Consider the following 23,875-nt stretch of genomic DNA (forward strand, 5'->3'; position numbering starts at 1 on the left):
GGTCTAATGAATATCTGCCAAGGGAACATCAGCAATAAAATACACCTTGCAATTGCAATAGCCAACATGAATCAGCTGTACTGCTCTAGTTCTCTGAAGCAGCAATAACTCAGAGCTGATATAATCTTAAAAAACTAAGACCAATTTTTCGTTTGTCATGCCCACAGATATAGAAGCACTCCAATCACTAGCACAGGAGAAGGAAAATGAGATGTGTAAAGAACTGGTAGAAAACTTGCCCTTTGAACTTCCATTCACTTTTCCCAGTTTCCCTGGGAACAAATATCAGCAGAATAGTCTTTGCCCTGTTAAGGTAGAGTCCTTTATATACAACTCATATAAAATATTGCAACAGTCTAAGAAATGAACCATAGCAGTACCTTAATACTGCTGTAATTGTTGGTGTAATTAACACATTATCATACCAGATTGCTTTCAAGAAACTGGGATGACAGTATACTAGATCAAGTGCAATTCACTTGTTAGCATAGAAAAATTCTCCACAGAAAATATTGGTCTGTCTAGTGCATTAGACATCATTTGTAATCCTGTCTCTGCTCAACTGAGAGTTTTACTCTTGATTTCAAAGGAATTTTACCTACTGTCCCTGCTTTCCTGCAAACTTTCTGACCTCTGGTAAAGAGCAAAAAGCGTCCAAAGAAAAGGAAGAGCCCTAATTTGAAAACACTCAAAATTCAAAACAATCTATTTCTAAAATTACAGCTACTGGAAACCTTCTTTTCACAAGTCTACAGGCATGCTAATTTTTTTCCTGACTAAATTATCAGCCAATCCCTCCCACAGTCACAGTTGATTTGTTTCTACATTCAAGAATTTTCAACAGAGCTTAATAAATTCAGAAAAGAGAAACTGCATTAAAAAATACATGAAATTCACGAGGATAAAGTTTCTTTCTAGAACCTTATCAAATAGCAAGAGATTTCTTGTGTGATCAGTGGCTCTTTCAATTATGTCACTTGGTCAGATTCAGCACTCTAAATCAACAGTAAAAATGTAGAATAAATCCACAAATTTAATTTTGTCTCAGGGGAATTCACCTGGATTTATACCACATCACCCACTGTTTATATTACATCTAATGCATCTGCAACTTGATAACATTATTTCACAGCATCTACTGTCAGGAACACATCAAATAATAAATACTGCTACTGTACATTTCTTCAAAAAAAATGCAGAGCATTTTTTGAACATCAAATGTTCAACTTAAACACTTAAGTAATCTTTTTTTAAAAAAAGCTGTAAATAGCTATCAAATTGAAATTGTATAATGCCAGCATGCAAATACAGATTCAACCTTAATACTAGAGAAGCTGCAAATGTCTTTTAACCATGGCAGCCTTTCCTACTAAGATTATTTTCCAGTACTGCACAGGTTAATAAGATAAAGAGACTATAGAATCCTCAGCTAGGAAATATTTACTGAATGACATGCACTATTCAGTGTTCAAGATATCTCTTCAGTCATGATGACTTCCAAGGTTTTTTGGTATTCATTTTCTAGCCTGCATTTAGGTACAATTTCTCCTTAAAGCATAAGTTGAAAGAAATTGTGGCAGCCTTTCCAAACTTCTAATTGAATAAATAGTCAAATTTCCAAACTGCTTGTAATAATTAAAGTAGCATGTTCTACTTCAGGAAAATCCATTTTTTATATTGGATGTTACCCTTGGTTACACAGAGTGGAAGAACATTTCTGTTTTCTGTTACACATGCTTTTCATTTGGTATCTAAAAGTGATACTGCCATATGATATGTAAGCAAAACAGCAAGTGGGTGGAAAAAGTACGTGGAAAACTAACATTTAAATTTTCAAGGACTGTTATGGCACAAGAGATACCACTTTTAATCGGTTTATCCCAACATCTACTTGCGAATGTTAGCTTGTTCTGACAGGTCCTAGGATGTGTTTACATACCTGAGAACTGCCCTGCAAGCATCCTGCCCAGCACAGGCAGCCCCATTTCCCTTTTCTTCTTACCCTCAACCCAAGAATTCTATCTTCTGCTGAACATCTTCATTTGCCTACACTGAGGAAATCTACACTAAACAAAGTCAACTCCATCACGGTCATCTCTCAGCTTACACATGATGTGACACAGAAATAGCAAGACTACCTTTGATGCGACAATGGGTTGAGAGGTCAGTGCTTAGCAGGACCTCCTCACACAGCTTCTCTTGACAAGGATTTCCCAAGGCAAAAATTCTCACCTCCTCTTGCTTTGACTCATAAAATTTTGAGTGAAAACTGAGGTAAATTCCAGTAACTATTTTTATCTAACAGTTTTCTCATTGAATTGGCTTGTTTTAAAATAGGCAAGATTATCGGTAGCATAATTGTCTATACTGGTCTAGTTGCACGTTTGACTCTAGACAGATTTATGTTACCTACAATAATTTTTTTCAATAGAAGGAGATGCATAAAATAAGTAAAATATTCATGACAGTGTATTGAATTCACTGCTGTGAAGAAACACAGTATCCTAGGACATTTGCTATTGAAGGCTTATAAAGTAATATTTTAAAGATGTGGCCTAGAAAATATAAAAATTCAGAACAGGAACAATAGAATATCGACAGCATTCCCAAAATAAACTTAGGAGTTTGCGAATTGCAGGCAATTTGATAAAGGCAAACTTCCTTAGGTAAAAGCACTTACTATTCAGCATAGCTTACATTTCCAGTAAGCGGCTCTCTTGAGATCTGTTTTTATAATCATTCCTGTCTCAGAAAGAAATATAATATTTCCAACAAATCTATATCAGAAAAATCAGTTTGTGTACCAAGCCTGACTGACTAGCTGATAGGCTGTAAGCTGCACATGCACTGTTTTCAATCGGATTGTGTGTTTTGGGCCTCCTACATTTGCAGCGGACACAAATAAGAAAAGTTTCGATGTACAGTAATTGATATTTTTCCGGGCATTATGAAGCAATAGTCCACAGAAGCTTTAACAAGGCAAAGTCAAGTGAAAAATCAAGTTTTTGAGTGAATTACTATGAGTCCACACCCTACCAAAACAAACTTAAAGCTTGTCTTCTCACCAGAATGATTCTATAAATGCAGCACCAATGTTTGCTATTAATGCTTTCTATTATATTGCCATGCAAACTGTCCCAAGAGCCAACATATTGAGCCCATAATGCAAGTCTCCATAAGACATCATGGCTACATTATCAGATGGTTTGCTCTAGTTGGCCTTAAGGTGGAAACCAATAAAGCTCTTTGAACTTGTTCTCTAGGAACTAAAGAGTTTTGTAGAATAGGAGAAGAAAATCATCCTCCTAGGATCAGGCTCTGTGAATTTTCATATTTTTGATTTAATAAAAGAAAAACATAATTATATATGTATCTTCTCTTTCTCTTAGAGGAATATAACAGTTCAACTGAAGTTTAGTTTCAGTTCTTCTTCCCCTCTCCTGTGGCATGCTGGATTTTCAGATCAAATACCACTGTGAAATCACAGACACAAAAGCATGAGAAACTTAGTTGACATCATTCTGCTTATGGTGCTTCCTAAAATCCATACTGTCAGAAGAAAGAGATTAGCCCCTGTTATTCATGCAGCCTTGTAACAGGTGAAATAAATCATTTAATTCTCCTAAATGACAGAAGAACTGTGATCAGACTTCATCAAACTCATCCATATTTGGTCTGAGGCTACTAGACTTCTTACACCCTAGCATCACATCCTCATATTGTAAAGGACTTCAACAATGTCTGTTCCTTGAGAGCAGCATCTTCACGCATGCTGTGCCCCACATCCTTTCAGAAAAGCAAACCATCCCACAGACAAAAAGATTCAAAGTATTCTTAACACTGCTGTATCTAAGACGGTTTTATGTCAGAAGAGGCTGGTGATATTTCCTACACTCTCAGGTGTTACTACTGCAAAAAAAGAGGCAACAAACACCAGAAACTTGATCACATATTTCAGCTGCATCAGTAGCTTTTCCAGAAGCTGACCCCTAGACATCTCAGCCTGCTCAGAAGCACTGGAACACTTTGTTGTGCTGCTCACACAGCTACAGGAGTCTTCTTGATAACTCACTACTCAGTGGGGAGAGTAATTCCTTCATGGTCCTCCTCTGGTGCAAAACAGGCAAAAGTCTCGGTGTGCAACATGTTCTTACACGAAGGAAGTACCAGAAAATATGATAGCATTTATTCACTTAACAAGGGACAGCAAGGCAGGCTGGAATTCTCTCCTGAGCAAGCTCACCATAGTCTGTTGATATAGTTTACTTTTCATTCTTAGTGAAAAGAGAAAAGAAAATTCAAGCACACTGCATCTCTAGAACTGCACCTCTATTTAATCTTCCTGTTTTTGATCCAATCATATTTTGAGGAAAACAGCAAAGTCATTACCAAATAAAAAAAAATGAAATATGCTTCATTTTGAACCTGTACATTTGGTGATGTTTCATTTCAATATAAGTGATGGAGGGATCGTCACTAGGCACTCTTCTTCTTATTTAACATTTAAATAATGCTGAAAGTTAAAGATAGGAAACATCTGATTGCTACGTTCTCTCAGCATCCATGCTCTCTCTGTTAGGGCATACTTTCTGCTAGTGATAAAAGGTTCAAAAGTACCAATTTTTGTTATTTCCTTGGGCATTTATTCTTTAATAAGAGACAGCTCAGCATTAATCTTTATACAGTAGCCTTTTAAAATTTACTGGAGATGAAACCAACATGCCACAAAAAGAATTTGAGAAGTTTCTACATAAACTAATCTACTAAATGTAGCAAAAATTGTAAACCTTTTAATCAGGTTTTTAAAATGGATCCTAAGGCGGGAATAAGAGTCTTTACTCAGTTGTGGGAAGGTTCAGAGACTCTACATAAAGAGTATCAAATCCAAAGGCTTTTCTTACATATGCTTACAATGGTACAGCACTTATTTCACAGCATTATAAGCAAGTAATCTTCTCAGTTACCAGGGATAGAGGGAGTTTGTGGGTTTGGCATGCAGCCGAACAGGATATGAACTGCAACGCAACAACAGGCACATAACAGTGGCATTCTCCTTACAAAATCCTTTAGTTCCTGCAGCTAGATCTCATAGCTACAGAGACTTCCAACCCTTTCATACAGGCATTTGGGAGTTAGTAAGGTATTTTTGGTTTGATGAATCTGTAGACAAATATTAATTTAAAAACAAAAATCTCCATGCAGGCTCAGTTCCTGTCACAGCCACGTTGTTACAGATCCCAAAGCACCATCACTGTAGCCAGCACATTGAAGGGTTGCTCACCACTGGTCTCCTACTTCACAGTTAACTCCGACTGTGTATAGAGGAACAACAACAACAACAAAATCTGTTTCGACCAGCAAAAGAGCTGAAGTGGATAAACAAGTACTATAGTAGAGAACAAGAGAGGATAGCTGGCTGCAAACATGCATGTCCTGCTCTGCTGCCTGTAAAGAGAAGATCATCTGCTTACATGTATGGGCAACAAACTCTGCACATAGAGTTCAAATCTTGGGCTTTCAGCCCCACAATCACAGGGCCTCCAGATCCCAACTAAAGAAGCAACAAGTTCAGCTGTGAGAAGTAGCAGGCTGTTAGCATACAGAAGCAGCTACTAGACTAATCACACTGACTACAAAAGCATGCAATTCTTACCCTTAAATGCAGTTTTAGATTAGTCAGCAAAATTAATTTCGTCCTTCTCTTATTGGGTATTCACTACAAGCTTATGTTACAAATTCTTACCCACCTACAGAAAAGATAATAGGTGGAGTCTAAAGGGTTCCATTTTGTTTCACATTTGTATTGTAGTACTCTCACATTTCACATCTGCATTGCACAACTTCCAAAGGCAAAAACCACTGAGATTCACAAAATTGATACTGCAAACTAAGTGTGTGCTGCAACAGAGACTGGATGCAATAGTCCTGTACTCAGTGATTACTCTTTTCCTTCCTCTACCCAAATTTCAGTATTACTGCATCAACAAAACTGTTGTTTTAATAGAGAACAAAGAAGTTAACAAGATCTTGAAGAACTGAATGATGCAGCTCTCATCAGGTCACTTTCTCTTTCCAAGTACATTACACCAGGATCTAATCATTACATCAGATGCCAGGTTCTTTATGAAGGACATCATACAGAATTAAACGATTCCACAGAGCTACTTGGATTAAGGAAGGTAACTTTTCAGATTTCAGATTCTCTTTTCTGCCCAGAGAGTTAAGTGCAAATGCGATGTGATGGAAAAACCTGACTTTATACACTCATTTCAGACTGCTCTCTCTGAATAGTTGTATGCAAAATATCTTACTTTGAATCCCAAACCTTATTTACGATTAGATTTTTTTTCAATTAGAGATGGAAAGACAAAAAAGCAGGAGTGATTTTGATTTTATGAATTGCCAACAGCCATTTTTGGGTGCTACTCTGCAAATATAAGTTCTAGAAACTCCTAAAGGCTTGGATTCTACTCTCACTGATTTGTGCATACAATTTTAGGATTGCATTAAGATGTTTTTAATATTCAGGAATGGACACACTTCTCCTTATCTACAGAGAATACACACTGCAAGAGGTAGGGAAGAAACATATGGAAGATAAATGCTGCTTCCTACGTGAACGTTCAGGTACCCATGAGAATTTAAAATAATTTCATATTGAAAAAGACACAAGTTAAAAATACAGAAGCCTCTATTAACAATCATCTACTCTAAACCTTTCCTGCATGTATCCATATGTTAAGTTATAGATTGGCTGACACCTCATTGGACTTCTGCAGTTTTTCTGAATAAATGTACAAGTAATTTCTTCACTCAACTTTGCATAGGTCAGGCTTCTGCCAGAATATCATTCTCACTGCCTCTATGTATTTACCTATTAAACATTGAGAAGGTGTGGATAAATGAGTGATTATTTAAAGCAGTGAAACTATGCAGAAAACAAGATATATGAATATATAAGATATAACCCCAAAACTGGGCCTGATTTTTGGATGCTTATTCTAGAGAAGGTAGGATTTAAGAAAACAATTTAAACCAAAAAATTGCAGGAAAGAAGAACAGAATAGTCTGTTCTCCTTGTGTTTTTTTTTTTACTGTTTGCCAGGGACAAGTAAGACAAAGTGCTGCATTTTAACTTCTGAACCTGAGAAAGCCAGAAAACTTTGAAGAATCTCCCATAAACAAAGAATGTCACTGATACACCTACACAAATTGCTTAAGCAGAACTGTCCTGCAGGCAGTTGCCTGTAAGTTAAATTACATGGTCACACCATCACAAGCACTATGATACATCAAAACCAGCACAGCTCAGAAGTCCTGGCTTTGTACATAGTACATGGTGACAAGCACTATGAGAATGAAACAGCCAGATTTTCTCTGCTCACTTTTTGTTCTTCTAGAAATGTCAAAAGGTAAACAGTGGAAAAATAGCAGAGACATACCATACCACAGAGGTGCTGAAGGCCTGGTCAGTTGTCCCTAGCCAGAGTGCAAGGGTGTCAAAAGATGTGATACTCAGTTGCTGTTTGGATGCTTGCTCTGACCAGATGCAAACCTTACCAAATGTACTGAAAAGGCTCTTGGGAAATACACAGTAATGCTTTTGGCATTTCTGCTTTCTGGCTCAGCCAGAAACAGAATCACAAAGGGAGCCAACACAAAGCATATAAAAACATTTTAATACCATATAGTCTTGTCTAAAGACCAGCTACAAAGGGTGACCTTGAGGGTGACACAAGTTGTGCCTTCATATTTACCCAATCTAATTGGCTTCTCCTCACTGGGATGAAAGTCTCTCTAACCAGTTTGAATCACAGACATCATTGCAAGTATCCCCCTGAAATCAAATACCTCATCTAATTAAAAGTGGCCTGCAGAAATCAGTAGAGAAAAAAAAAAAAAAGTAGTAATTCAGGAGACTCTTAGAGTTCCGTTTTTATTTGCTTTTTCTTACACACCTTTAAGCATTTTTATGGCCTAGAAATGCTGTAGTTTCCCTTCATTCAATTTCCCTTTATTCCCATAGACCAGCAGAAAACACCTCAGCTATATTAACAAAAGACCTACAACAATAAGGTTGACACCTAAAACAGAATTACTCCAAACTGGGGCCGCTTCTGTCCATTGTCTGCCAGAAAACCAGCACATTTCACAATGTGCTCCCTTATTAAAATACTGCTCTTTACACAGGGAACTTCACTATTGCTCAGAGTTACCAAAGTTCAGGAGTAAACACTATAATAAATGTTCTGACTTTTTTTTTTTCCATGAAACACAGAAAGCAAAATACAAAGATCCCAGAGAATGATAAGACAGAGTGTTTCAGTGAAAGGAGCTGTTTTCATTCTGAAGGGTTGAAGGTTCTGCTTCAGAAATAACTTCTCAGAATAACTGAAGTGCAACACATAGTCTTAATTCCAGCTTTCTTTAGCTTTCTTTTACTCTGACCCACCCCTGCTGCAATATTCTTTTGATTTTTAAACGTTTGGTAATAAAAGAACCATCCATCAGCTGTCAAGAGAGCTATCAGGAAGCCAGTTTTTAATCCCCACTCATGTATTGCAGGCATTTCCTGGAACACCTGCGCTGGCAGTTTCAGAAACACCACTGGGCAAAGGCAGAAAGCTTTGAGAGGGCACAGACCAAACCACATAAATAGCAGCAGCAGCAAAGCCACAGGAATCTGTGTGTGTGCGTGTGCACGTGTGTGTATGTGTATTTGAGGACTGTAGACAAATTTGTTCTGGGATCAATATGGTTTGTGGATACAGCCTTTTCGCCACGCTACCCTGCTGTTTTCCTGGCTTTTGGTAACAGATGATAATTGGATACACTACTCTAGAGTAGGAAGCACATAATATGAGAAAGCTGCTGTTAATTCAACACACAGGTCTTTCCCTGAGCCAGGGGACCAATGGTTATGAGCCTCATTACAGATGACCGAGAGTTGCAGTTTGGCAGCAGCTTGGGCGATTTTATCATCTCATGCTAGCCCTCATAGGAACAAAACCAAAATCTTCTGAGTGCTTGTGCAAAACACAAATTTAGCACAAGACATTTGTTGGGTTGCATTTGGGTTTGGTTTGTTTTTGTTTTTGTTTTTTTTTTTCCAGTTTTTGTTTTTTGTAGCATAGACCTGATTTTTTCAATTAAGAAAAAAATCACTCAGGAAAGCAGAAATAAAAAAACAGTTTTCACAATGACCAAGTTTGCTTCTGGATGTCTTCCCAAAGATACTAAAGAAAGTTCCAAGTCATAAATTTAGTCTTACAAACACTGTTGTTCTAAAGGAATCATGTTACTGGATACTCTTAATTTACCCATTTAAATGAGAGAAGACTAATGTTCCAGACATCCATTTCAAGTAGGTTATAAAAGTGAGGATAATAGATTTTTTTTGTCTAACATTGTAGGAATATTGCAGACATTTTCAAATAATCTAGTTGATGTCTGAAGAATATCTACAGAAATACAATTTCCATTACTTTTTCTAGTCCTTTATTTTCAAGGTACTTGATGACTGGTTAAAACTGCATAACTTTGGTTCCAATGTATACCAGTAAGTCTTTGAGTAGTTTCAAACTGTAGGAAAAAAAAATAATATGCAAATTTAGCACAAAACAACCCAGATAGGAAAGCATTACATAAGATTCTCTGATGTACAAAATATCAGAAAAGAATGCCAAAACTGACACCCCTAAATATTAACCAAACTCTCACACATATACTGTTAGCTTTTTTATTTAGATAGGCAAAATTCAAGATGAGGATGACATTGTCTGTTTCCAGTAGGAGACAAAAGCAGCAACAGAGCCAAGTGTTTTTTTACGCAACCCTACTTAATTATGAAGTACATGTACAGCCCTGTTTTCTTGCTGAAACACAGCGTCACTTTTGTTAGACATTTTTCTTTCAGTTTTGATGACCAGTAAGGAGATAACATTTTGATGCTTCTTTTCACGCATTTGCACTATAGGTTCCTGAAATATTAGGAAGCCTTTTCTGTAATACTTTCTCACAAAAAGGAAAGTCTGCTTCGATACCCTTTTAGCAAGAAGTCAAAGGAGATGTGAACATCAATTAGCATTTAGGGTTTCCCTATAATCAGTTGTGAGAAACAGAGCTTATGTCAGCCTAAGGTAAGACCTAACACAGGTTAGGTGAATGAATCAGTCTAAGTGCCTACAATAAAGGAAGTCTAGACTAAATTTCCAAGAGATAGACTACTCTTGGACTACTTATTTTTTACACACTTCACCAAAGAAGAGAAACGTTATTCCTTACTTTGGAAAAGCTCCCATCAAAACAATGATGCTATTATGTTAAGATTTTTTTGTCTTACAGAAAACAAAAATGTACTGGGTAGACAAAGTTCATCATTATAACTGCAAAATAATTGAGAATTCTTCAGTATGCAGCCATATCCTGGGATTTCTGATGTCCAGGATCACAAGCAAATCTTCTGGTGGGAATCACCTGACTGTCGTATTAAGGTTATGTAGGCTAATATCCTGTCCCTGTGTCATGGTTTTATGAAACTGTTGACACTCTGGTTGTAACTGTTACTTATGCTGCCAACTACCTCTCGAAAAGGCCAGCTTATACTTTGGCTTCTGTGGGAAATAGTTAAGAGAATAATCAGGAGTAATATGAAAACAACAATATAGTATTACACAACTTGAGAAGAGCTAGAAAACAGATTATTCATCATTTGCATTGTAAATTGTATAAGCATGTATTTACAACACATAAATCTAGGCCCAGTATTGGGCTCTGATTCTCTCAGGACTCGTGCATAGAAAACAAATCTTCTGCAGAAATAGGCAGTTCTGCCCATAATCTCGTGCCTGTGTTTCAGTTCCTCAAGAATTGCTATTCCAATGATGAGTATGAACGTGAGTTGAGCTGACATATTCTATCACTCTTATTGGAGCTTCCAGGTATGGTTTATCACTTCAGAAAATGAAGAGACAGCCAAAGAAAATTAAAATTAATTCTTTAAAGTTATAACAAGAAAGGAAATTATGAGCTACGCTTAAACAGAGTTGTTTTGTACTATCTGCAGTATGACACCATATTCCAGTACAAGAAGCCACCACGCTACTGTTGTTTGCTTGTTTTTAATAGCAAGAGTCATCTATCCTAGATGTTTCTGTATTATAACTGGAAAAGTTTTTAACTGAGTACACATTGTGCTTGTTTGACCTTGTGACGCCACTTAGGAGTCCATTCTGCAAGCTACCTTGAGACATCAGAGGTTCTGAGTACCTTAGCCCTCCATTTGGATATTATTGGACATTTTCAAAAATGCTACTACTCATTTTCTGAGGTCCCACTAATTATTCCCAAAGGGAAAAAAAATGTTTATTTTAGATCCATCAGGGAGGCACAATGTGTTCACCACCTCTGCTCCACACAGAAATCTTGGGTGAAGGATAACCAGCCTACATACTGCTCCTAGCACACCAGTACACAGCCCACAATAAAACATTCCGCAAGGCAGTGAAGAAAAACTAAATGCTGCAATGCTTAATCAAGCAACAGCTCACAACTGTCAAGAATCCACTTGCCATGCACAAGATAACCCAGGCTGCTTTCATAGCAAAGAAAAAAAGGGTTTTCAGTACTAAAAGCAGCGGGATTTTGGAAGAAGCACAACATGCTAGTTTGCATGAAAATTGGAGTGAAATTCTGGTTCTGCTGAAGACAACCAGATTTTTCCAGTTGATGTTACTGAAGATGAAATTCCACTCTAGATACTTCCCATTAAAATAACTTTACTATAAACTTTCTTTCCTCAATCATACACGAGAGAGAGGGAGAGAGAAAAATAGAATACTTGCAGCAGATGAAACTAAAGAAATCTCTGGTGTCATTACCTACACTGCAACAAATAGAACTTCTGCTTTGAGACTGGGGTCTTGTGCAAAATGATTCAGTTAGATTCCTGAATTCATTCTCTTATCCATGAAAAATTATCCTGAATTTATTAAAATCAGAAGTTAGGTGTTTATAAGACTTAAGGCCTTAAAAAGATGACATGTTTTTTTCTCTGATCTTATCAAGATGAGGTAAGGTTAATAATCTCTTATGTTTTGAAAGAGAGAGAGCAGGTACAGAAATTGGTTTTGATGATCACTTATTGCTTACATTAGAATGACTGGACTGTGTCATTATCGGAAGAGATGAACTGATTAAAAAAGAATGAATGACTGTTCCATTAAAAACAGATGAATTATATATAATTCATTAGCTATTTTGGCACTGTACTCCTATGTGTTGCATGCTGTATCTTGCATCCTCTATGGCATAATTTACATCCTCAATTTCAATATCATTATAGTGGGAGTCAATAGATGCCATTGTATGTTGCTTTACATCTTTTATTCAGCTGGCATGTACTATTCCATCTTTCAAGACATGCTAATATTTTCAGGTTTAAGTTCATATTTTTCCAGAGGGATCTGTCATAAGTAACAAGGGAATTTGTTCTCTGCTGTCATATCTCTAACTAGAATTAATTCTTGAAAAAGTCATTGCATTGGCATTGCTCTTCTAGCAGAATAGAAAATAGAACAAGGATAAGGGAGAACATCTCGTATGCACTTTGAGCACCCCAGTCACACAGCTAGCGGATGCAGTCTTAAGTAAACTAAGAACATACCCAGACTCCACATCACTGATTTCTCATGCAGTAGAAAATCAGCTTGCACGACCAGGAACATCTGCTACCACTCAGCCTTGGGATGATAAATCCTACATAAGCAACTATCTTGCACTGTTTTTCTTCACTGTTCAGGTACTGGCCCTTGCTAAATAATTACAATGGGATTTTCACAAAGAGCAAGAAAGTAACTCCTTTGCTGCACATACAGATTCCAGCATATCCTCCCTTCAGTGATAACCCTGACTCCTTGAGTACGAATAAATTTTATTCATGTTAAGATGTAAAATAAAAACCATCCATTCCTGGCTGCTCTTCCCACAGCTATTATAAGGCTGGATTCTCAAGGGCAGGAATGTTGATCTGGATACTTCAATAGTACACAAGCATATTCAGCATTTCAGTGCACACTACCAATATTTTCATACTGCATTAGAGGCCAGCAGAAGAACATTGTATTTAGGTCTCAGAACAGTCAAGTTTAAAAACCATCAAATCCGGTTTGAACAAAAAATTCTTTTATGAAAAGGATATTATATTTATTTCCAAAGACTGAAGGACTGTGTTCTTCCTTTCAATGCTACAGGAACAGCATTTGCATTACAGTAAATCATGTATCTAGACTTTTACAATAACATTCATTATTACTCCATCTCAACCACGAAACTTCACTGAGAGAGGAGGGATCTATACCGTTTGAATCTAGGCCTTCTGACTGCATCTACATCACCTTTGTCATTCACATCAAAAGTATAGAGCATGTTGTACACAGTAAAACACAGTCCAGAAACATACCAAATGTACTCCTTCCACTTAAAGAGAGTTCAGCCCCTAACCCAAATTAAAGTCACCACAGCACAGGCATCAGGTCCTCAGTACAAATATTTTTCCTTTCCAGATCAATTCCTTCTGAGATCACTATTTGCTGACAGACATAGCAAACTCTATCTACAAACCACTTAGAGTAATCTCCTGTCTATAGCATATGTGAGTTTCTCTCACAAACACAACAGGAACTTAACATGGTATGTATTTTCTCCACGTGCAATGGGGCCATCACATTTGATTAAACAGAACACAGCAGTGTACTGATTTCACAGATAATGGTGAATTTTGGTCTATTTTGCCAAAAGCGAAATAGAATGCATCTTCTGTTGTACTCTCAGCATGTTTTCTGAATGTATTGTTTAACAAGAACCGAAGTTGTTTCTAAAATCATTGCGTTTTCTACAGGCTGAATGGCCAGTTACAGCATAATGTGAACCAGCATCTCCTTTTTCCCACCTGCCCAGAAAACAGGTTTCCTTGCTTTTATTTCTACTATTTCCTGTTCCTCCTGAGTGCATAACTCCTCCTGCTTAGCAAAACACCTTTCAGGACCTTAAAGAACTTGAAGATGTTCCATTGAACTTCTCAGCACTTTTTTCTCTGTTACTTGTGCTGGTGTGTAAGTTCAGGTAGTCCACATAAACCACCCACTTGACATCTTTCTGGAAGTTATCCTGTTCTCACTGTGAGCGTCTGCAAGGCAGACAACAACACAACAGTAAGATACTCCACTTCAGAGCTTTTCAGTGCGTGACAGAGCAGGGAGGGTTGAAAAGCAATCAGAAATAGATCCTGGATGATTTTCCTTCCTGTCTCTCCTCTCTCCAATAGTGATGATTTTTAAAATACTTGTTGCAACATACAAAACAAGAGATTATTTTTTGCTTCTATTTAGCTCCTAGCAAATGGCAACAACTGAGGAGCACCCTACACCGTCACACCCAGACCACCACAGTCATACCAGCCGTGTGCTGTCCCCTTTCCCTGCTGCTTTAAGCTTCTTTCACTCTTTCAGGTTCCAGTCTCTGGTTTCAGCTTCCACGGCATGCCTTATTCTTTAACAGAGCAGTAATTGTCCATGTTGAGCATTAGAAACAGCAGCCCATTACCAGTGTGAAACAAATCTGAGAGATGAAATGGCTACAAGATGGCAAAACCAAATTCAACAACAAGTTTATGCCATTCCAGACCCCGAGTGCTCCAGAAAAAGGTAACAAATGTTTTTTTTCAGTCACAGGGCTTTTCCACAAAAGAATTGCCAAAACTTTTTTAGAAGTACATTTCAACAACAACAAAAAAGCAATGGAGATGAAATAAAAGAGGAGTCCAGCAAAGAGTTACTTGTTCAGCAAGGAGTGCTTCAGCAGTAGAGACAAACCAGGAAACACTCAGCACAGTATTTACTGCATGCGGCTGCAATGGTAAATACAACAGGCTAGCTTTATGCTCTCTGTTAGGAAAGGAATAATTTTTGGAGCCAAATTCTCCCTTGGTATACTGCACAGAACTAAGCATTAAGTACTCAGAAAATCTTATTCTTCTCTTAAAAAAGAAAAAATAATCCTAATGGGGATTATCATGGTAGCAAAATATTATGTGCTTTTCTTCCACCTCTGGCTTCCTCTTTTTACTGAAAGCCAAAGGTTGCACTGACCCAAAGTGATGCAAAGTTTTCCTTATGAAGTGTGAAGGTCCAGATGACACCAACACGTGAATGAAATCTGTCTCATCACAGTTTGCTTTGTCTGTTACTCCAATATGAGGTGGCAGTGATCTCTGCAATTCCCATGTGGCAGGGAGTCTGCCAATTGTGTAGGCAGTGAGAAATTCCAGCTGGCATACCCTGTAGCTGTCTGTTGTCTCCATCACCTGCTTCAAAATCCTTCCACCGAATGCTGGTTCTGGCATCAGTTTAATTCCTTGATCTCCTTTCAAAGCAAAAAAAAATTAACAAAGCCTCCAAGGATCCAGAAGACCAAAAAATCAGGAAATAGTCATCTGGATTTTAGAGAATGTAAAACCCAAAGACTTAGGAAGCTGAGAAGAATGCAGCTTATATTAAGACGTGTGGGATATCTATCTAGCCTTAGAAAAATTGCCAAGGAGATAATAGATTAAGGTAGTGTGGCTATCTTACAAAAAGCAGTGAAATTCATTGAGGATTACTATACATAAATGTACAGAATACGTTTTGGAATACATCACTAAATCCTTGTCCTGGCTCTGCAGACTTTCCTAGAAGCCACTATTGGCAACAGTTAGAAATAGCATATTGGGCTACGAAGGACCTGGGGCCCAACCAGTCTGGCAGTTCTGTTAAATCCTTTCTGAAACAGCTATATTCTCAATAAATGAACATTCATGGTATTCTACTAAATCAACTTCAACTAAGTGAATGTTTATAGCCACAGCTTAAAATAAAAATAATTGGAGATTTTAATCCTGAAAATAGAGGCGCAGTAGATTACATGCATTCAAGTAAGGTCTCCATTATTGTTATTAAATTGATATTTGATTCTAATCAGATTATCACAAAGATCCTTAACTGTATAAAATAAATGGAATATACAACTGAACACCTTAGAGAGGTGAACTGTCAGCATCAAAAGGACAATCTTTCAATCTTCAACCTCAAAATGCTTTCCGCAATATTTCTTCTTTTAAGACTTCCCTGAGATTACTTATCGTACCATCTTCAAATTCTCATTCCTGCATTTTTCCACTTTCTTTTTTGATACATGCTCTTCATTATAGAAAGCATTAAGCATGTGACCTTTTAGCCACCCCAACCACTGGGCAGATCCTTGTATCACTGCTACAGTCACCATACATAAAACAAAATACAGTAACAATATTGAACACACATACACAAGCTAAATATTTTGTTTACAAGCATTCATTAAATATATATGAAATAGAGCTCATTATCAGAGGCTGCCTTCATGGTATTAGTATACTTTATCATGTATTTATTGTCTTATTCCTTTTATTTTCCCGAAGAGTTGCAGGACAAAATGTTTGCGACCAAAATAAGATTCTTCTCTCCTTTCTTTCTAAAAGCCAGCCTAGAATAAGGACTATCATCTCAAATAAGCGTGATTCATGGAAACAAACAAGAAAAAAAAAAAACAACCAACCGTATTCTTCAGAGACAACTGATTGATGGATTGATTAATGACAGGTCAATATGCAATTTGCTCTGCATGACATTTGGAGAAGTATTTCAAAATTTACTTTAATACATACTCCACTAGAAATGAAAAACATTTGCCACTGATAAGCAGCCTTACCAGAAGAGTTTGTGGTAAAAAGGCTTTGAAAGAAGGAAATAGAGTACGGCCTTTCATTACATTTGATAAATCTACTTGACCACAGAGAGGTTGAGGCTGAACTCCGAGGTTATAAGCTAAACAGGCCAACAACTTAATTAATGTATGACTTTTCAACCAAGGGTGCATTTGAGCTACACCCCAATGATCAATGTAATTCCTTTACAAGGTGAACCCTCCGCCACCAAGGCCGAAGTTGGCAGATGGCCTGCGAGCAGCACGGCACAGCTTGCCAAAATATCCTGCAGCACCTTGGGGGAGCAGGCAGTTCTCAGGCTATAGGCAGACAGCTGTGGCCAGCTGCAGGCGGAACACAGCCCCTGTCCAGACTGCCAGCTATGTGCCAGATGGTTCTTTTCCCCCAGAAATGGTGGAAACAGCAGCAGCCCCACCACCTCCAAAGCCTGCCTTTCCCTCCCTTATCACAAGAGAGAAAGGTGGCCAAATCTGGGTGATTAACCAAAAGATGTTTCCCACAGTCTTCCAGTAAGCACATCCTGTACAGTGATAAGTACATTATCCTTTTCTTCAATTCTGCCTTAAAGTCCCATTCTTCTGCCTGACAGTTCCTGTCTTGCACACAAATCTGATATTTTAGATGTTGTCACTGGGCTCTGAAGCTGAAAACTGTTACTCACGCAAAAGGTTTGTCTTGAAATTTGAGACCAGGTGAAAATTCACTGCTGCCTCCTCCATACCCTCACTTCCCTCAGCCCCAGATCTCATAGGCTTTGCAGAAGATTTTGTCAAGTTTGAGAAGCATTTGAGCATGCCTGGATTCAGCCTCAGCAGCAGAGAAAGGATGTATTGATGCTGACAGAAATTACACAAAGTAAATCTAACCTACCCAGACATTTCATGTCACTGCTATTGTGCACCTGGGATGGTGCTATATCCAGAATAACCACCCTGATTGTATGAATGCTGCTTTTAGAATGATTGATACAGCCACTTATGCTGCTGCATAGAAAGACGTTTATAAAACATGCTTGCCTTTTTTCTACTTGTAAATACTCTGAAAGTAATGCCTCCTATTTTATTCTGTTGGTCCACAAAGTGAGAGGTGGATGTTGGTGGTATGCCAGCAGAGGACGGAACCTTCCCACCAGTATTCCATCACATGTTGATGCTGTGGGACAGATGGCAGCAGAGGGGTAGTTTGACACAATGACATCTGATGTGGAAGCACGTGTGGAGCAAAGGTGTGTCACTGAACAGACCTCGAGGATCATCCAACTCCAACCCCCCTGCCGCAGGCAGGGCCACCAACCTTCACATTTAATACTAGACCAGGCTGCCCAGGGCCCCATCCAACCTGGCCTTGAACACCACCAGGGACACATCATCCACAATCTCTCTGGACAGTCTGTTTCAGCACCTCACCACTCTGATCAATGCTTGTGAACATTTACAGAGACCAAACAGCAGATGTGAGCACAGCAAGGCAGGGGGTGGTGCGTTTCAGCAGCAGCAAAAGAGTCTGAAGCTACATTCCAGTCTGCCACGCAGATTTTTATGAGCGTGGCATGTAAGTTCTTGTTCAACTGTAGAGCTAACGATGGTGATTCTATTGAAAAATAGTATTTTGTAGCTGAGAATTTTCTCTATCAAATAGAGAAAATACCTTTTGTCATTTTCATGCAAATAAATAGGAGGAATTACTTTCAGAGCTACTTACACAGTTTCATAAAACTGAAGTTTGGTGACGTTAAACACAAGAGCATCACTAAATTCAAACTGCCTTACACTGCAAAGGGATTGTATTTCTGCACACAATGGGGACCTGGTCCAAACAGTTCATGGTTACCCTGTGTCTCACTTCTCTCTTAGAAAATCCTTGTTCCGGGGGCCGATGGCAGAGCCCACGTGCCCAGGTCTTACCTCCTAGATTTCACGTCTAACTTCACCCCAAAATAACATATCCAGCAACTCTGTGTGGAACCTACAGGTCATGTTTAGCCTGAAGTATCTTTTCAGGCAAGATATTTAAGTCTTGTTTTGTAGACATTGAGGGACAGAGGCACAAACTCAGATTACAAAGGAAACAATCTAAACAAAAGCTAGACATGATAACCATAGCTGAAGGTACTTTTCTCCCTTCTCTCAGAGGCACTCTCTTTCAGAACAAATTACATGTTCTGAAAGGGTGCGTAGAGGTACACGAGCCTAAACAAGAGAGGGAATCCAGTTCTGTGAACAGAATTTGCTCACATTATTAGTAACTTATAAAAGAATTAGTGTTACATACACATTATCTTTACCACGCTGAACAAAAACACTGGAATTACTTCCTATATTTCTCTCTTCTTGAAAGGTAAAAATAAAAGAGAAGGTGAGCATTTCAAAAATCTTTTCTCATCTGCCAGCACAGCAGAATCCCACCTTCCTACTGCATCGTCAACTGAGTTTCAGCAACCAACATCAAGCAGTTGCTTCTCTAAGAGTGAAGCCAGAACTTTGTACAGTCTGACTTTTCTTGCATTGTTTTTTGAACACCACCAACTGATTTCACAAAAGTAAATGACTGATCACGAATCACCTCTTCACACTTCAGGCAGTGCAGACCCTTCACCACTTCCTTTACCTTTGGTTGCTCATTGCTCTGCCCTCCACATTCCTTGTTCCCACTCTCCTATCAGCTTCAGTACTAGCTAGACTAGCATTGCAGTAGGAACACAGTTGATACGATTGAACTAGAGCTGGGGATAGATAGCAGTTTTTGAGTTTTGAATTCTTCAAATATCCTCATCTCCTTTAAAAGCATTTTTATATGCATACCTCTTTTCACATCACTGAGACTGGCTTGGTCTGGGAAAGCCAGGTAATAAATGCAATTCTACTTTGATCAAGACCTTGCCTTCTTTCTTTTTCAGCATAATAAGAATGAGCCAGACAAAGCATCCTGATTTACCCAGGTGGAGGGATTTTTTCAGAGAGGAATGGAAAAGAAGTGGGTGTGGTGGCTTACGCTAATTATCATCTATTTATTTTGGGAGATAAGCTACTTATACATGGTATGTTTGGTTTGGATTAACTTGGGCAGACACAGAATGACTGCCCACAGTTTGACCTTGACATGAGTAACTGGCCTTTGGCAGAGAGGGAGGACATTGACAGATATTGCCTGAAGAAAGGGATCAGTCATAACCCTACAGCCACTGCAGAAGTTGCTCTGGGCAGACAGACAGACACTGGGAAGCACCAGCTGGAAATAGCAGAGGGGTAAGGGAAAACCACAGACCCTGGTTGGGAAAGAGGGAGAACAGGAAAGAAAGGGTTGATGTGGGGCACAGACACCTCCTGTTAATATCGTTTGGTTTGGAATGACAATGTCTGCACTGAGCTGAACTTAGGGACAGGAAAAGGCAAACAATAGCACAAGGTTGCAGCATTGTTCATTGAACGTGCTCTTTTTTCCCTTTGGCTCACCCAGCTGATCATTATGTAACCAATCAACTGGGCTAATTTTCAACCCGTCCAGGATATTCTCAGTTATGCATTCATTATAGAATGCCACAGCTTATTTTTAAAAGGTCCAGAATACTTCCTGTGATTAATGTCTGGATTAGCTGTTGTTTTACATGGTATATAGACTTGGGCAACAAATCTTAATCCCAGCTGAAAGGGCAGTTCAACATGAGCACACTTTTACTAAAAGTATCTTAACAAAGGGATTATATATTTTTCCCCTTCCTTACAAATCTTCATCTGCAATGGCAGATGAAGTGGGACATGAAACACATTGTTTTCCGTTCTGGGAAGGTCTGCTTAAAAATGGAGCAGATTTCAAGATGATAAAACAATTTTTCCTGGCAAGTTTGGTATCAGGCTTTGTTTTGCTAAACCTGATTATGTACTTTGGCTGCACAGCACAAGCATATGTTCCAAACCAATTTAGTCCCTGCTCAGAATGAGTCTCCTTATTTGTCCAACAGCCTCGGAAAAAATCATTTTTTCATGCTGACTTTGACTAACTGTTCTGCACACACTGCAAAGGTATTCCAGGGACAGCAGACCTAAGCAGTAACTGAAGGTACAATTCATATGGGCTTTTTTGTTGTTTGTTTTTAACGCTTCTGGACAAGCTGCTTTAATAAAGCCCTTCTTTTACATTTTGAAGATCTGTATCACACACATTCAAAGGGAATAAATGCAAGTCAGAGACTGCATTACAGAATCACAGAGTGTCAGCAACTGGAAGGGACCTCAAAAGAACATCTAGTTGATCCCCCTGCTGGAGCAGGAACACCTACATCAGGTTACACAGGAATGCATCCAAGTGAGTTTTGAATGTCTCCAGAGAAGGAGACCCCACAGTCTCTCTGGGCAGCCCATTCCAGTTCTGTTACCTTTTCTGTAAAGAAGATTTTTCTTGTATTTACATGGAACCTTCTACATTCCAGCTTGCACCCATTGCTCCTTGTCTTATCACTGGATGTCACTGAGAAGAACCTGGCTCCATCCTCATGACACTCACCCTTTACATATTTATAAATGTTAATGAGGTCACCGCTCAGTCTCCTCTTCTCCAAGCTAAAGTGACCCAGCTCCCTCAGCCTTTCCTTGTAAGGGAGATGCTCCACTTCCTTAATCATCTTTGCTCTGTGCTGTCTCAAGCAGTTCCCTGTCCTTCTTGAACTGAGGAGGCCAGAACTGGACACAGTATTCTAGATGTGGTCTCACCAGAGCAGAGTAGAGGGAGAGGAAAACTTCTCTTGTCCTACTAACCGCACCCCTTCTAATACACCCCAGGATGCCACTGGCCTTCTTGGCCAGTGCTGGATCATGGCCACCCTGCTTTCTACCAGGACCCCCCAGTCCCTCTGTTGCTTTCTGACAGGTCAGTTTGCAACCTATACTGGTACCAGGATTTCAAATATATATTCTATGTGTTACTACAATATGAAAGTCTTCGTAAATGCAAAACTCAGAATTGAAGATGGAAAAGATACCCAGATACCTGATCTGATATTTCTCATATTCTCTTGCAAGTTATTGGCTTTTCCAAGACGCTTCTAGTGCTCTGCCCAGTTCAGTTTCCAATTCCTGAATGAGAAGATTTCTGTAATCTCTTCAGACAGACTGGACCAGAGTAGAAGAATGATGCATAGGTTTCACTAGACACAACTGCTCCCCACAGTTGGCAGATACACTGTTCAGATTCAGGGCACTCTCACCCTGGCAAAACTACTAAAATCCTGTTAAACAGAGCTGTATCTTTTGCAAACACCCGTTCACTCACACTAAATACTCCAATTCACTCATATTCATGTTTCCCATTCAGTAAATACTTTCTGAGCATCTTCCACTCTGAGAGACAGCTGCAAGAATACAACACACTTGTGTTCGGTATGAGAGCAACACATCTAAATGAGAGAACAAAACTAATGCCTAGTAGAGCAGTCACCTTGTTTGACTAAGCAAAGGAAACTAGTCTCTCTAGAATCAACAAAATAGTACCAGAGGAATTGAGTCTCTATATGTCTAGAAAATCATGGCTCACCAAAGCGCTTAGTCAGATCTACTGTACTCCCTGGCCATAATGAACATCTTTGTCATCTTAGGAAAACTTAGGTCAGCGCACTACTGGAAGCTTAAGACTCACAGCTGAGCTAGAGACAACTTCACTGTCACAGCAGCATCGTTGCTGGACCTTATATCAATGGGTTACCCAGCTGCTGGAGATGCTTGTGTAAATGAACAAGATGGGGTTGCGCAATCTAAGAATAACTCTCCATTTTCTCCTGCTGCAGCACTTAGATACAATGCTCCCTTGTTAATTAAACAGAATTTTGTTCTCTACCAAACGCATATTTATTTCTAAGTATTTGTTTTTAAGCAATTCTAAGAAACAAGCTTTCTTGACTGTTCCTCCCCCTCTATCATTCAGAAAGATGCCTTATAATTCTGACTCTGCACATATCTCCAAACTACTCCACGAACAACTGCTCTAAGGGGAAAAAGCATGACAGCTCTGCTTGGGGCCCAGGGAGGCCAGCTTTGCAGAGGCTCTTTTGTTGTCCCCCAGGTAGGATGTTTAGCTCTCCATCCATGCAGCCCGAATTCCTTTCTCACCACACCCAAGGTCATTTTAATGAAAATTCCAAAGCCCATGCCAGAAGGATAGAATTGCTCCTAATCCTTCAGCAACACGTCATTTGATCCCCAGGCCCACTGGGGTTATTATTGTGTGTCTGCAGAGCACTGCAAAGCAGACAGCAGTACAAAAATGGCAACCACTGCAGGAGATCTGCTTCCCTTTCCCAATCTTTTTTTTTTTTTTCTTTCAAACAGCTTGTTTTTTGTTTTGTTTCCCTCTACAGCACATTCACTACCTGCCAGTTTTGAGGGGATAGTGCCTTGCCTTAAGCCAGTCTCCACTATTCCCTAGAAGCTGCACAAGTTTTTAATGAAATTAATGAGGAAGTTTAATTTTAAAGGCAGATTTTATTTTGAAAGGAACTGCATATGTTTGTGTGGTCCATATCTTACAGCTCTGTACTGATGTTTTACATCTGTGCTCAAGCATCACAAAAACCAACAAAAAAATTAAAGCAAAATAGGGTTTTTTTTCCTTTTTTTTTTTTTTTTTTCCCTCTCCAATATACATAGAGAAGGGAAAAGGAGCTAGTGAATTCAGTACAACTCAATTTTTTTCCTGGAATCTTTCCTACCTTTCCCCGATCCAGGGGCCTGTGTCTTATACAGTGAGCTTTTGGTAGATAAGATTTATTTTTCTTCTCTGACTTAGTCTTCTCCCTATGGCCTATGTGAGCAGTGATTCTCTGTTGTGATGAGATCTGGAAATCCACTGTATCCTTGTCTTAGAATAGCCCCAGGCCTCCTATACTTCTGCCTACTTCTATAAGCACTGCTTGCCTCCACGGCACAGAGATCTCAGATTTCAACCTCTACCAAGATGCACATACATAAATTTGCAAATTTCCTCCCCTGGATTTAAATATTTGTAGGGCTGGACTCACTAACTACTTCCTACCCTTTCACCTCTTCTCAAAAGATGAAAATTTTCATTGCGTTTCCTACAAGGAAGTAG

General features: G+C 38.9%; 1 protein-coding gene across 5 annotated transcripts in view; it reads right to left on the reverse strand.

The window, feature by feature from the left end:
- Nucleotides 1–23,875, reverse strand: part of LOC149918176 (uncharacterized) — a 281,148-nt gene that overhangs the window by 152,853 nt on the left and 104,420 nt on the right. The window contains exon 4 of one of the 5 annotated variants that reach the window (XM_090139159.1): nt 9,452–9,582. The exons of 3 other annotated variants lie outside the window; for them this stretch is intronic. In XM_090139159.1, the coding sequence (XP_089995285.1) occupies nt 9,525–9,582 (58 nt within the window). In that variant the 3' untranslated portion in view covers nt 9,452–9,524. Of the gene's footprint in view, nt 1–9,451; nt 9,583–13,117; nt 15,421–23,875 lie in introns of those variants that run through there. One more of the 5 variants, XM_090139162.1, reaches the window with a different exon arrangement.

This window comes from Phasianus colchicus, chromosome 4 (assembly GCF_987193195.1).
Source record: "Phasianus colchicus chromosome 4, bPhaCol1.hap1.1, whole genome shotgun sequence".
NCBI classification, from domain to species: Eukaryota; Metazoa; Chordata; class Aves; order Galliformes; family Phasianidae; genus Phasianus; species Phasianus colchicus.